Source organism: Vombatus ursinus, unplaced genomic scaffold (assembly GCF_900497805.2).
Source record: "Vombatus ursinus unplaced genomic scaffold, bare-nosed wombat genome assembly UNPS02014821.1, whole genome shotgun sequence".
NCBI lineage: Eukaryota > Metazoa > Chordata > Mammalia > Diprotodontia > Vombatidae > Vombatus > Vombatus ursinus.
Window position 1 is genome coordinate 50,637,182 of NW_020954599.1, and position 15,012 is coordinate 50,652,193.

Genomic DNA, 15,012 nt, shown 5'->3' on the forward strand with positions numbered 1-15,012 from the left:
CTATTAAAAATTGTTACTTTAAGAAAAGCAAATAGGTCACATTTTTTGGATGCCAGTTGTCTGGTTACTTATTGTGTTGATGGCCATTTCCTTTTTTTTTTTTTTTTGGCTGGCCATTTCTACAGTTGAAAAGTAATCCTAACCTAGAAATGTTTAATGAAATAAAACCAAAAATAATTGATAAAAGGTAAAGCTTTATGGTAAAATGTAAGCAGTTTTTCAAAGTGAGACTATTTGATTATTTTATTTAGATCTTGGACTGGTTTGTGCAGATTTGTTTAGCACTGAAACATGTGCATGACAGAAAAATTCTTCATCGAGATATAAAGTCACAGGTATGTTGATATATTCTACATCTAGAACGAGTAATTTTTTAACAAAATTATGCAAAATTTTAATTACACAGTGTTATAGAATGGGCTTATAGACTGACATAGATTCCCCAGGCTTTGTACATATATAAAACCTTCAAAATTCCCCAACAAAATAAATTTGAAAAATAAACTTTTGATTTTGAAAACAAAACAAGAAAAATGTTTCCATGGAGATATTTCTGCTCTTAAGCTGGATTGCTGATCACAATTTCAGATAGTAATGTTGGCTTACATGTAACTGTTTTGATAAGCAATTACTTATTGCCACTGCCCATACTCCAAGAAAACAGTAGAATTTTTGGTGAGTTTATTCCAGCTGACATTCATTAGAGAACCTTTTGACCATTTCCACTTCCTCTTCTTTTTATCACCCTCATTCCCATTCTGTCTTCTCTCTGAATTCATGTTTGAGGCTATCTCTTTCTTAGTAGATTTTCTTCTCTCACGTTTTCCTCCTTCAACAGACGGAGTAAAAAGACTCATATTTTAGTTTTTGATTAATATTTTCTTTTTTTTTATTATCTCCTTTCCCCATTACATTCCTTTTGCTTCTTAGAAGTTCATTTTGGTTTGTGTTTAGTAAACCTTAGTTGGTTTTTCCTCCCCATAGTCAATGGCAAAGGGTGAAAAGGGTTACTCAGCACCCACTGTAGCTCTTTGTTTATTCTACAATATTTACCTGCTCTCCATTAACTGCCCTAGATTGAGGTTTATGTGGAGTCAGAGCTCTAGATCAGAGCAGATCCCATTCTGAGCCCAGTATTCGTTCACTTGCATATTAACATTTGTTACTCTGAAAGAGTTCTCTGATTTTTGTATATTTTAAGGGTGAAGTTACTTATGTTCCATTAAATCAGAAGTTCTTAACTTTTTTGTGTGTCATGGATCTTTGACATTCAGATAAAGCTTATGGAACCCTTCTCAGAATGTTTTTAAAATTTGTAATCGAAGGAAATGCTAAATTTCAGTTAGAAGCTAGTGAAAATAAAGATGATTGAAAATAAAGATGATTTTTTTTTCCCATCCAAGTTTATAGATCCCAGAAATATATCTACAGATCTTAGGTTAAAAAAAAAACTCTTGGGCCAAACCCACCCATGTTCCTAACTTTACTTCCATTTTTCTAGTGGTTGAGTTTGAGACCTAAAAGTCATCTTCAGCTCTTCACTTTGACTCAGTCCCCTTATCCAATCCACTTCAAAGTCTTGTTGATCCTCCACGGCATTTTTCCATCTTTCCTTTTCCTCCTTGTTTCTTTACTTTCACTACAACCACCGTGATTCAGACTCTCAGCTCCTCTCTCATAGACAATTTAAGTAGTCTAATTGTTGTTCTGAATCTGGTTTCCTTGCCAATGCATCCTTCACACAGTTCCCAAAATGTATTTTTCCTAAAACATGATCTGACCATGTCACTTCTCTTCCAAGAAGCTTCAGTGCTTCCTTCAATTGCCTCTAAGGTAAAATAAGGTAAAATTCTCTCTTGAGGGCAGAGGATGTTTCATTTTTGTCTTGGAATTCCTAGTACCTGGCACAGTATCTGGCATGTAATAGGAGTTTAATAAATAATTATTATTGAGTTAAATTATTGAATTGTGTATTATTTTAAAAATACAGATTCTTTCATCTTTCTTATCTGATTGCATGGTTTTTAAAGTTTGGAACTGCAGCTATATAAAAACACCTTCCCTGAGGTGAACTACAGTAATTTTTAAACCAAGATTCATTATAGAAAATATTTCTTGAATGACATCCTTTTGTGAGCAACAAAGAATAAAAATAACAGTTTTTAACGAACCTAAAGTACTATGGCAGTGAATAAGTAAGTAATCAGTTTATGAGCTAAGCCGTTTTATGCTTGGCTTATTCTTCCACATTGCAGCTATCTAAAAATATTTCCAAACTTGGAAACAAAGGCCTGTGGATAAATTCATATTTCACTGAGTGGACTTTAGTAGAATTCCCCAGGAATAAGCACCAGTTATTTTAACATTTTTATGTATAATCAAGATAGCAAAAAGTGCACACGGCAGCATGATTCCATACTGTGGAAAAAGTGCGCAGTTTGGAATGAGAAGTTCCAGTCCTGGCTTTGCCACTTAGCACCTCTGTAATCTGTAGGAGAGCTCCATTGTCTTCTGTAAAATGAGAGGTTTGTACAAGATAATTTCTAATTAAGGTTCTCTCAAGTTCTGTTTGTGTGGTTGTGCATATAATTTCTCTGTAGATGATACTAAGCCTTTTCAAACAGTTAAATGCCAACAAGGTGATAGAGCTAAACTGAAGGATATGAGCATGAAATACTTGTGTTTGGAAGAGTTTCAGAAATTGTCAACAGCATTAGTTCTTCCTTATATTCTAAAATTTGCATCAATCAGATTCCTACCTAGTGGTCCTAGTTCTCTACTCTTGTTTTAAACAGAATAAGTGTAATCCTTCTTTTGCAATACCCTCTACACATTTGAAAATATTCACATTAAGAATTCTCTTCTCTAAACAATGCCATAGAAAAATGTTAATACTGTATTCTGTGTTGTAGGCACAAAATTTCTAAGAAGCAGTTTTTATTAATTTATCACTAATCTAAGCATTGCTCTGCTTAGAGAGAAATATCCAAAATGACAGGTGTTGTTTTAGTCATCTCTCCACCCAAGTCATTTTGAAGTCCCAATTTCATGGATTCTTGAACAAGGAATATTTTGCATTCAGGATTGAGCAAGGCCCCAGAATTTGGGTAACAGTTCAGTTAACTGTTTGCTTCGTTAAATAGAATAGTAGTTCAACTTTAGGTCCACTCTTGGGAAAAATCATTTTCCTGATGACATATTTTTGACCACTCCCTTCAAGGATTTTCCTTCCCAGCTGGTCAGTAATGGACTATAAATTAAATTAGCTAAAGTAATCTAAGAGATTTCTTCCTTTTCATAGGTTGATCATTACCCTAATACAGTCAAGGTAGATCTATCAAGGGTCCCTTGCTCTTGTCTGGACACTACCCCGATTACTTCAAGGGAGGAGTTCTTCCTAGGCTGATCAGAGAGAGGAGAGCAGAACATTATTTCAGAATTAATAGTCAAAGAAGAACTGATAAGGATTTCTCTTTTAGATTAGTCCAAAGGCTGATCTCAGCAGGATACTTTAAAAATGCTTTCTTAATGTTTATAAAAGGGCCATGTCATGGAGTGGAGGAGCTTAGTCTGCTTTCCAACAGCTGCATCCATACTTTATATAATGTTTTCTTTTTCCTTTTTTTAGTTTTTTCCTCTCTTTTAATATTTCCTTACAGGCATTTATCTCTTCCACTTCTTCCTCCTTCAACATTGAACAATAACAGAAACAAAAGAATAAAACTCCCAACAAATAAATGTGCATTATCCGAAAAACGTGTTCCCACATTGGCCACATCCAATAACGAATGTCTCAGGAAATGAGTAGGGTCTAAATGAGTCCTCTAGAATTGTGTCTTACATGATTTACTTTAATGGCTTTATCTCCTGGAATCACTGAAGTTTTTCAGCTACCATTTTAAAATTCCATAATTAGAAATGAACATAGGATTCTAGATATATAATAGAATCTCAGAGTTGAAAGGGATATAAGAAATAATTTAATTTAATTGGCTTCTGAACCAGAATCCCCTGTACACAACACTAATGTGGAAAGATGTTTAATAGGAATGTGTATGTATAGCTTATATCAGATTGCAAGCAGTCTTGGGGACGGAGAGGGAGAAAAATTTAAAACTCAAAAGTTTATGGAAGTGATTGTTGATAAATCAAAATAAATTAATAAAAATTTAAAAAATACATAAATATTACATTAAAAAAAAAGAATCTCCTGTACAAAGCATGCTCAATATAATAGCCACCCATTTTTGTTTGAAGATCTTCAGTGAAGTGAAATTTGCTGGCTGCCAAAGAAGCCCATTCCACCCTGGAATAGCTTGAAGTGTTAAGAAATTCTTTGTAACAGGTCTACCTCTTTGCAACTTCTACCCATTCCTTGTAGTTCTTTTTTTCTGGGCCAAGCAAAACCAGCCCATTCTCTCATTTGTATTCCAGCCCTCCAAAAACTTGAAGATAGCCTTCATGTCCCAAATCTCCTTCATGTTAAACATCCCCAGTTTTTTCAGCTGACATTCTTTTGCGGGATGTCAGGGTTCTTCACTATCCTGGTTGCCATGCTCTGGATGCTCTATAACTAATCAATATCTTCCTAAAACTGATGCCCTAAACTCTACATAATACTCCAGGACACTTTTTCAGACAAACTGCCATCTAGAAATACATTCACATCTTATACTTCTGAATTCCCCCCAGCCCCAATCCAGTGTAAGTCTTGTATTCTGTTTAAATTTCCTCATCTTAGATTCGGTGCAGTCTTTTAGCCTGTCAAGATAATCTTGGGTCCTGACTCCCTCTATTCCTCTAAGCTCTATAGCATCTAAATGACATATTACCACTTGCCGTGATATTGCACTCTGAGTACCATGGAGCATACCTATATCTCTGTATGTTGTCACTATTAGAATATGTGTTCCTTCCTGAGAGTAGAATCTGTTTTGCTTTTTTCTATTTGTATCCCCAGCACTAGCACTTAATGAGTGCTTCTTCATTTCATTCTCAAATTTGGGAGGTAGTCTGGCCAGTCCCATGAATCTCTTTTTCTGAGCTTTTTTTCTATAGTAACACAACTCAAGATTACATTTAGTTATGTTACACTGTTAACTCATTGAATTTTTAACCAGCCAAAGCCCTCAGTTTTTGTTGTTGCTGCATAAAGTGCTCTCAATCCATATTTAGCCTATTTTAGAGGGCATCAGTTAAACAACAAACATTTATTCAGCACTTACTATGTGCCATGTACTGTTCTAGCCATTAGGAATACAAACACAAAAATTAAACTGCCCTATGCCCTTATATTTTCTTAGAGGAAAGAGTATGCAAACATATACAAAGCATATTTATTTTATTTTATTTTATTTTTTTATTAATATATTTTGATTTATCAATAATCACTTCCATATGCTTTTGAGTTTAAAATTTTTCTCCCCCTTCCTCCCTACCACCCTCCCCAAGGTGGCGCACTATCTGATATAGGCTATACATTTACATTCCTATTGAACATATTTTCACATTAATGATGTTGCAATTAAAAGTTAAAAACAATAGGAGGAACCACCAGAAAGAGGAAACAAAATTCAACAGAAGAGAAAAAAAATAACAATTCAACTTCCATAGTTCTTTCTTTGGATGTGGATAACATTTTCCATCATGGGGCCTCTGAAGATGTCTTAGATCCTTGTGTTGCTGGGAAGGGTTAAGTTTATCAATATTAGTCATTGCACAACGTGGCTGTTATTGTGTACAATGTTCTCTTGGTTCTGCTCACTTCACTCAGCATCAGACCATACAAGTCTTTCCAGGTTTTTCTGAAGTCAGCCTCTTCATCATTTCTTATAGCACAATAATATTCTATTACATTCATATACCACAACTTGCTCAACCATTCCCCAGTTGATGAGCATCCTCTCAATTTCCAATTCTTTGCCACCACAAAAAGAGCTGCTATAAATATTTTTGTACATGTGGGTCCTTTTCCCATTTGTATGATCTCTTTGGTATATAGCCCTAGAAGTGCTCTTGCTGGATCAAAGGGTATGCACATTTTTATATCCCTTTGGGCATAGTTCCAAATCGCACTCCAAAATGGTTGGATCATTTCACAACTTCACCAGCAATGCATTAGTGTTTCAATTTTCCCACATCTTCTCCAACATTTATCATTTTCCTGTTTTGTCATGTTGGCCAGTCTGATGGGTGTGATGTGTACCTCAGAGTTGTTTTGATTTGTATTCCTCTAATCAATAGTGATTTAGAGCATTTTTTCATATGACTGTAGATGGCTTTAGTTTCTTCATCTGAAGTTCTTCATCTGCCTGTTCATATTCTTTGACCATTTATCAATTGGGGAATGGCTTGTATTCTTATAAATTTGACTTAATTCTCTATGTATTTTAGAAATGAGGCCCTTTTCAGAGACACTGGTTGTAAAAATTCTTTCCCAATTTTCTACCTTCCTTCTAATCTTAGTTGCATTGGCTTTGTATGTATAAAAACTTTTCAATTTAATGTAATCAAAGTTATCCATTTTGCTTTTCATAATGTTCTCTATCTCCTGTTTGGTCATGAATTCTTCTGTTCTCCATAGATCTGATAGGTAAACTATTCCTTGCTCTCCCAGTTTGCTTATAGTATCAGCCTTTATATCTAAAGCATGAACCCATTTTGACTTTATTTTGGTATGTGGTGTGAGATTTTGGTCTATGCCTAGGTTCTGCCATACTCTTTTCCAGTTTTCCCAGCAGTTTTTTTCAAAGAGTGGGTTCTTATCCCAGAAACTGGGGTCTTTGGGTTTATCAAATAATTGATTACTATAGTCATTGACTACTGTGTCTTGCATATTTAACCTATTCCACTGATCCACTATTCTTATTTTGCCAGTACCAAGCAGTTTTGATGATTGCTGCTTTGTAATACAATTGAAGATCTGTAATAGCTAGGCCACCTTCCCCTGCATTTCTTTTCATTAGTTCCCTTGATATTCTGGACCTTTTCTTCCAAATGAATCTTGTTATTACTTTTTCTAACTCTATAAAATAATTTTTTGGTAGTTTGATTGGTATGGCACTGAATAAGTAAATTAGCTTAGGTAGAATTGGCATTTTTATTATATTAGCTCGGCCTACCCATGAGGTACTGATGTTTTTCCAATTATTTAGATCTGACTTTATTTGTGTGAAAAGTATTTTGTAATTGTGTTCATAGAGTTCCTGGGTTTGTTTCAGGAGGTAGACTCCTAAATATTTTATAATGTCTACAGTAAGTTTAAATGGAATTTCTCTTTCTATCTTTTGCTGTTGGACTTTGTTGGTAATATATAGAAATGCTGATGATTTATGTGGGTTTATTTTAAAGCCTGCAACTTTGCTAAATTTGTTTATTATTTAAAGTAGTTTTTTACTTGATTCTCTAGGATTCTCTCAGTATATCATCATGTCATGTGCAAAGAGTGATAGCTTACAAAGCATATTTCAAATAAACACAAGGTAATTTCAAGGGTGGGAATGACACTGGCAGTTGGAGAATCAGGCCTTGTACAGGAGGTGGTACTAGTTAGAACTCATCTTTGAGGGAAACTCAGAGTTCTATGAGGCGGTATGAAGAGGGAGTAAACTTCAGGCCTAGTAATAGCCCAAGTGAAAGCATTAAAAACAGGTTGCTTCTTTGACTGTGCGTGGGAACAAATGGAACCATTGGAGCTTTTTGAGCATGGAAATGACATGGTTAGACCTATGCTTTTAGGAAGATCATTTCAGCAGGTGTGTGGGAGTTGGATTGGAAAGGGTAGAGATTGGATTAAATTAGGAGGCTATTAAAATATTCTAGGTTAGAGGTGATAAAAGTTTGAACTAGCATGGTTATGGTATGTTTGGAAAGAAGGAAAGAGATGTGTAAGATATGGAGGTAGAATTGACAAACTTAGCAACTCATTAGACATGGGTGGTAAGGATGAATAAAAAATTAGGATTGACTCTCAAATTATGGAGCTGTGTGACAATAAGGTTAGTGCTATTCTCAATAGAAATAAGGATGTTTGGAGGAGATACACATTCTTAGGGGAAAATAAAGTTCTCTTTTGGGTGTGTTCATTTTGCAATGCTTATGGATCATCCAGCTAGAGATGCAGAACTGGTACTCAGGAGAGATTTTAGGGCTGGATATGTAGAGCTTAAAAATCATAGGTGTAGAGGTAATTGAACGAGGGTATGGAAAAAAAAGAAAACAAAACCCAAGACAACTTGGGAACATATTCACATTAGGGGCCTGGTATGGATGATTATACTACCAAAGTAGGATAAAACTAAGAATAGTATCACCAAAAGCCAGCGAGGGGATGGTCCATAGTACCAAATACTGTAGAGAAGCCAAGGATGAGGACTGGCAAAGAGGCTATTGGATTTGTCAATTAAAAGACCATTGGTAACTTTTGAAAGGACATTTTTATTTGAGTGAGGCTAGAAGACAGAATGTAAGGGATTGAGAAGAGAGTGGAAGGAGTATTATGTAGAGTTTAAGGCATCAGTTTTAGGAAAGATATTGATTAGTTATAGAGCATCCAGAGCAAGGCAACCAGGATAGTGAAGAACCTTGACATCACACAAAAGAAGGTCAGCTGAAAAAACTGGGGTTGGTTTTTTGGTGAGGCAGTTGGGGTTAAGTGACTTGCCCAAGGTCACACAGGTAGTATGTGTCAAGTGTTTGATCTGAGGCTGGATTTGAGCTCAGGTCCTCCTGACTTCAGGGCTGGTGCTCTATCCACTGCGCCACCTAGCTGCCCCTATACATAACTTTTTCTAGGAGTTTGTAAAAAGTAGGTTTCGATATAGGTTGATAGCTTGAGGGACTGGGAGAGTAAAATAAAGGATTTTTTGTTTATTTTAATTTTTTATAGAATTGAAGCATTCCTTTTAATTCTGGACTTGGCAAACTTCAACTAAAATGACTATATTCATACGTGCAGAGGAACAGAAATAGGGCTGTATGTGAAACTGCAAACCCGTAATATACAGCTTGCTTTTATTTTTAAGTATATACATCATGTTATTTTGATTGTTTATGATTCCTTCTGTTCTTTTTCTAAAGAGATTAGAGCTCTAAAGGCTCTCAAAGTTGTTTGTGTTTAACATGTTGTTGTTGTATAAATTTTCTTCTGGTTCTGCTCCCTTACAGTTCATATAAATCTTAGTGATCTAGACATTTGTGTAGAGCATTAGGAAATGAACCATTAGATAGGGAAACATTGAAGATTGATGGGGGAGAGTAGTGAGGTGATTGTGGGATTAATCTGGAGAAGACCAAGGCAGAGGATGGAATTAGGGCACAAATTAAAAGGTTAACTTTGTTGAAGTAAAGGAAGGAAGTCCTTCCTCTTCTAACTCCTTGTATTTAAGTATTTTCTATATATTTGCATTTATTTTGTTTACATTTATGTTATATATATTTATGTACATGTCTGCTTGATTAGAATTTGAGCTCCTTGCTAATAGGAATAGTTTCATTATTTGTACTTCTATCTCCAGTTTAATGCTTGGCATGTAGTAAGAAGTGCTTATTAGACATGTGCTTGTTCATTGATAAGATAGACGCTGGAATAAAGGAGAGAACTGGAGATAATGTCAGGAGATTGGGTTTTGAGATATAGAGTAGTAGATAGAAAATAAAGCTCATGATGAGTGACTTGTATTTTCTCAGTAAAGTATGAGTAGAGGTCTGTTGAGGGGCAGGGAGGATATGAAAGGAAAAGACTAAAAAAGATTGTTTGTGGTAGCGGGGACCTAATTGCAATAACATAAATGTGTATTAGATCCCATGTACAAGCCTGTAGAGTGGATGAAGCCTATGATAGAAATAATCCAAAGTTAAAATTGCTCAAGAAATGAGTGGAAGTAAGATAAGGCAGCAAGGGATTTAAAAATAAAGGTCAGTGTCCAGTTGAATTGGTTAGTTCTTGGTCAAGATTGGAAGGATCTAAGAATACAGTAGACTCTACAAGAATGTGTGAATGGGCAAAAAATATGACAGATAAGTTTCACTTGTTCAGTTATTGCCGTCATGTCCAACTCTTTGTGACCCCATTTGGGGTTTTCTTAGCAAAGATAATGGAGTGGTTTTATAGATTTTTTTCCCCCTCATTTTACAGATGAGGAAACTGAGGCAAAACAGAGTTAAGTGACTTGCCCAGGGTCACACAGCCAGTGTCTGAGACCAGATTTGAGCTCATGAAGATGAGTCTTCCTGACTCCACTCCCAGCTCTATCCACAGCACCACCTAGCTGCCTATATGGGTTTCACTGGGCAAGTACAGAGGAATGAAATTAGGGAAAAGAAGACATAATTGAATTAAAGTTCATAGGGTCTATGTATCAGTATGATCTAGCAAAAAGACCTTCAAATAATTTTATACCATTCTTCTGTGAATTCATTGGCATATTGTGTTGTTGAGACCAAAAAACAATTGTGGAAATAAAATGAGAAATAATTGTCTCATAGAATATCTGTATCTAGACAGGACTGGGGAATTTCTCAGCCCAGGAGCAAGGCTTGCATAGTGGAGATCAAATAGAGTGAGTAGCCACCTGAAAGAAAGAGATTTGTTAGTGTTCTAAGAAACAACTGCTCCCAAGTAGAAACTTCCACCTCTTCAGGAAATGGTACTCCATCATGCTGCTGTCTTAATAGGGCATGGTTTGGGTTATATAGCCAATAAACAGCATTTAGCATCATTTAACTAGACCAGTATTTTGCTGTGCAGAGAAAGCTGATTACTGAATTGAACTTTAGGTTTTTTTCTTTCTTGAAGGTTATGAAATGTCCCATCTTTTGAGTTTTGGTTATAATCCTAACATCAGAATGTGTGAAGAAAGTAACCTGTCCTCTTTTCATTTGCCTTTGAACTATTAAACAAATCACTGTTCCATGAATTTAGACTCAAAGCATCTTACTACTTAATCACATTAATTCTTCATTTAGTCATTTTTCTCCATGGCAAACATCTTTTAAATGCTTTGTACATATTTAGCTAATCGTTTAACAAAGTATAAACATTTTCAAAATAAGGCTTTGACATTCAAACGTATATTATGAGAATAATATTTCATAATCATGAGGAAGAATACAGGGAAGAATACATAATACAAGAGGAAGAATGAGGTTACTTTTTAATTGCGTTCAATTAATGAAGCAAATGATTTACCTTGGATATCTTTGTAAATGGTTTTGCTAAGGCATTACTGAAAATTAAAAATGCCTGTCAAAGAAATGAAAGGTTGTCTGTGCGTTAGGTCTTTACTTGAATATTTATCAGGTTTAATGGAGATTAATCCAGTTCTGTGGTTGATAAAACCTGGGAAAAAGGGTAAGACTATTATGTTAAATACATTGGAAAACTGAAAATAGTCTTTGGGACAGATTTCCCTGAAGAGTATATTCTTCTATACTTGAATCATATCATTGAGTTCATTTTGTTATTGGACAGTCTTACAGAGAAAAGTTATTTAATCTGAATTACTAGTTAGTAGACTTTTCCCTTTAATTCTATAGATTACAGACTTATTTAAAGATTTTAAAAACTGATATCTAATAGTACTTTTTTCCCCTTCTCTTCCAGAACATATTTTTAACCAAAGATGGGACAGTACAGCTGGGGGACTTTGGAATTGCTAGAGTTCTTAATAGGTAATATATTTACTTTGAAGTTACTTGAATGCTTCAGCAGATATGTGATCTCATTGTGGATAGATTGAAAACCCTCTACCTCTTCTCATTCTGTGAGATTCCTGTTAATGCCGATCCATAGACCTTCCACAGATGATCTAGTGCTCTGGAGGTTTCTAACATGATGTGAGTGCCAAGGCCAATTCTTCACTGCTGTCCTTGGCCTGCCTTTCTCCTGATTCTTCATCTCCTGGATGATACCTTCTTGGGCATAGTGTTGGTGATAATAATAGGCTGCAGCTTGGCCATGCTACCATGTGTGTCTCCACAGTCCTATAGGTCATCCCTAATTTTTATTCTTCAGAAATTTGATGACAGTTAAACATGAATGAAAGCTGATAGTGCTAAATGTCTTGTTAAACCGGTAATTTTCTCTTTTTATTCTAGTACCCTTGAGCTAGCTCGGACTTGCATAGGAACTCCATACTATTTGTCACCTGAAATCTGTGAAAACAAACCTTATAATAATAAAAGGTACCTAAACATGATGTGGATTTTAATTTAAATATCTTGTACCATTTTTTACTGCATTAGTTTGCAAGACCCTGCTTTGTAGTCTGCAAGGTGCATGGCTTAGTAACTTTGCCACAGTATTTTGTCTATTTGAGGTTATCACATAGAAAGTGGGAATGAGTAAAATTCCATCACTGTGAACACCACTGTAAAGAAGACTTCCTGCACAAAGCCACTTAAATACCCTGATCAGTGACTCATGAAAGCCTGGATTCGTTTGAGTTAGCATAACTGTGGACAAACAAGTACTTCTTCTGTTCTTTCCTTGACCGAGGAAGTCATCACTTCCCTAAAGCAAAGAACTTGTTTTTGAGGAGCCAACATGGAACAGTGGCAGAAATGGTGGAATCTGGACAAATCTTAACCCTTCAAGTCAAGTGAGGGGCTTGAATACCTTCCATCTCTGTCTGTAATTTGGTCATATTTGCTTTATAGGTACAGAGAAGGCCTTTCTTTAATTGTCAGTTCTTCACTCCTTCTCATCCTTTCTGTTTCAAACTACTTAAGCAAAATCTACTGTCATCCTCAAACTATCCCCAAAAAAAGCTGCACAAAAGATTCAGGACATGGGAAGAGGAAAAGTGTGGTGTATGACAGCTGCCTCTGTACCTTTTTGTGGGGGGGGAGAGCTAGTCAAGACAATCCCAGCTTGGTTTCATTCCAGAGTTATGTAGCTGGAAATATGGCTTCTAGTACTTTAATTTGGTCAAAACAAATATTGCAAAGAAACAGTCAAAATGGGGTTCATTCTGAATAGATTTGACTTATAATTCTTGAGTAAATAGTGTCCTATTTGGTATCTCTACTCCATCTTTCTGTCCCTCTTTGATGCACTCTCCACAAAATTGTCAAATTAATATTCCTAACACATATCCGACTTATTCCCCTATCCAAAAATCTTTTGTGACTCCATATTTTAGTCTTCATTATAAAACTCAAAACATTATAAAACTCAACATTTTCATCCTGACCTCCAAAATATGGTTCCTTTCAGTTTTATTACGTATTACTCTTTTTTACTTCTCCTTTGCTGGCTGTCCACATACACATTCCATCTCCTGCCTTTGCACAGGTGGTCAGCCCCAAGTCTGGAATCTGTTCCCACTTTACAATTCCCAGTTTTCTTAAAATAGCATGGCTCAAGGGCCTTTCCTAATTTCTTCCATCTCCCTTAAGCATTGGTACTCTTATGCTCTTGAAATTATCGTTATTATTATTTTTTTTTGCAAGGCAGTTGGGGTTAAGTGACTTGCCCAGGGTCACACAGCTAGTAAGTGTCTGGTCCAAGACTGGATTTGAACTCAGATCCCCTCCTGACTCCAGGGCCAGTGCTCTATCCACTGCACCACCTAGCTACCCCACTTGTGAAATTATTTTGTATTGCTTTTACTCATTCTTTGCATTTACCTCTTGGTGTGCATGTATTCCCATATGCTTGCTTCTCTGTTATTTAGTAGAAGGCCAATTTCTTGGCCCAAACTGCTTTGTGATCTTTTGTGTCACCAGTTCCTTGAACACAGTAGGTGCCTAAATGTTTGTTGAATTAAGGAGTGCCAGTTTTTCCTTTCCTCTTAAGCAAAGGTATGTAAAATAGAGGCCTCTAAATTTTAATGTTATTTCTGCCACTGTGACCTAGTATGAGTCAAATTTTTTTTCATTGGTTTTTATCTTTAAGATAGGAATCTTAGAGAGTCAAATAACATTTGTAAAATGCTTTTGAAAAATCTAGAATACCATTTGTTTCTGCTCTGTTCTCTCTCTCAAGGTGCCTAGTTTTTACATTTTTCCATAAAAATTATTAGTACAGTTTTGCCAAATCCATTAATTTGTGATGAACACTTTTATAAATTAACATTGTAGCATAGCTAAAATTTAAAAAGATATAATCACATTTACAATTTTGTAGCTTGATAAATAGCTTCAAAATTAATTGCCTTTTGGGTTATGAATTTGTAATGTGCTTTTCTGCAGTGAGAGGAAAAGTCATCGGGCTAAAGTCACCTGAGAATGAATTTTATTCTGCTCTATTTAAACCTGACTTTGAGTACAAGTGGTTCTTATATTTGATTCAGAAGTTATTTAATATCCTTGTACTATAATATTTCACATGGTATTGGGTTTTTTAATGAAATAGCCATTTTTGTTTCCATTTTAATTGTACGTGGCAACTTTGGATTTTCTCCCTTTTCTTCATAAAATTTACAGTATTTGAAATTTAAAGTTCCTATGTTCAATTCAACAAACATTGTTAAGTGTGTGTGAAGTATTGTGGATACAGAGACGAAAAGAAAACAGTCCCGTGCCTTCAAGGAGTTTCCCATTCTATTGGCATGCTGTGTTTATCTTCAACATAATTTTTTTAAAATAAAATTTACTGTCCACATATTTTTAGGTTTACTTTGGAACATAGATTTAGAACTGAAAAGCACCTCCGAGGTCATTAACCCACTCACTTTTTCAGTGTAGTGTGGTGGAAAGAGTACTGGTTTTGGAGAATCAGAAGGCCTGTTTTCAAGTTCTGACTTTGCCACATAGTAACTATTCCTTTATGTCCTTAGGCAACTCATTTCACATCTCTGTGTGTTAGCTTTCTCATCTATTAAATAAGATTGGGATAGAATAGATGACTTCTGGTGTCTTCTAGCTCCAAATCTAATCCTTGATCCTAGATGTGTCCTTGCATGCTTTGGTTATGATTTTGTTGGGAGATAGGGATATATTTGTTATCTTAAATCAGGAACTTGAAGTTTTTAAAACCTAATAGAAATACTGTCTCTTGCTTTTTATTTT

At 35.4% G+C, this 15,012-nt stretch overlaps 1 protein-coding gene across 16 annotated transcripts in view; it reads left to right on the forward strand.

Moving 5' to 3' along the window:
- NEK1 (NIMA related kinase 1) overlaps positions 1-15,012 on the forward strand; it is a 161,944-nt gene that overhangs the window by 26,130 nt on the left and 120,802 nt on the right. For 15 of the 16 annotated variants that reach the window (XM_027837316.1, XM_027837314.1, XM_027837319.1 and 12 more), the window contains 3 exons: positions 252-335; positions 11,603-11,670; positions 12,097-12,183. In XM_027837316.1, the coding sequence (XP_027693117.1) occupies positions 252-335; positions 11,603-11,670; positions 12,097-12,183 (239 nt within the window). The remainder of the gene's footprint in view (positions 1-251; positions 336-11,602; positions 11,671-12,096; positions 12,184-15,012) is intronic. The other variant, XM_027837324.1, reaches the window with a different exon arrangement.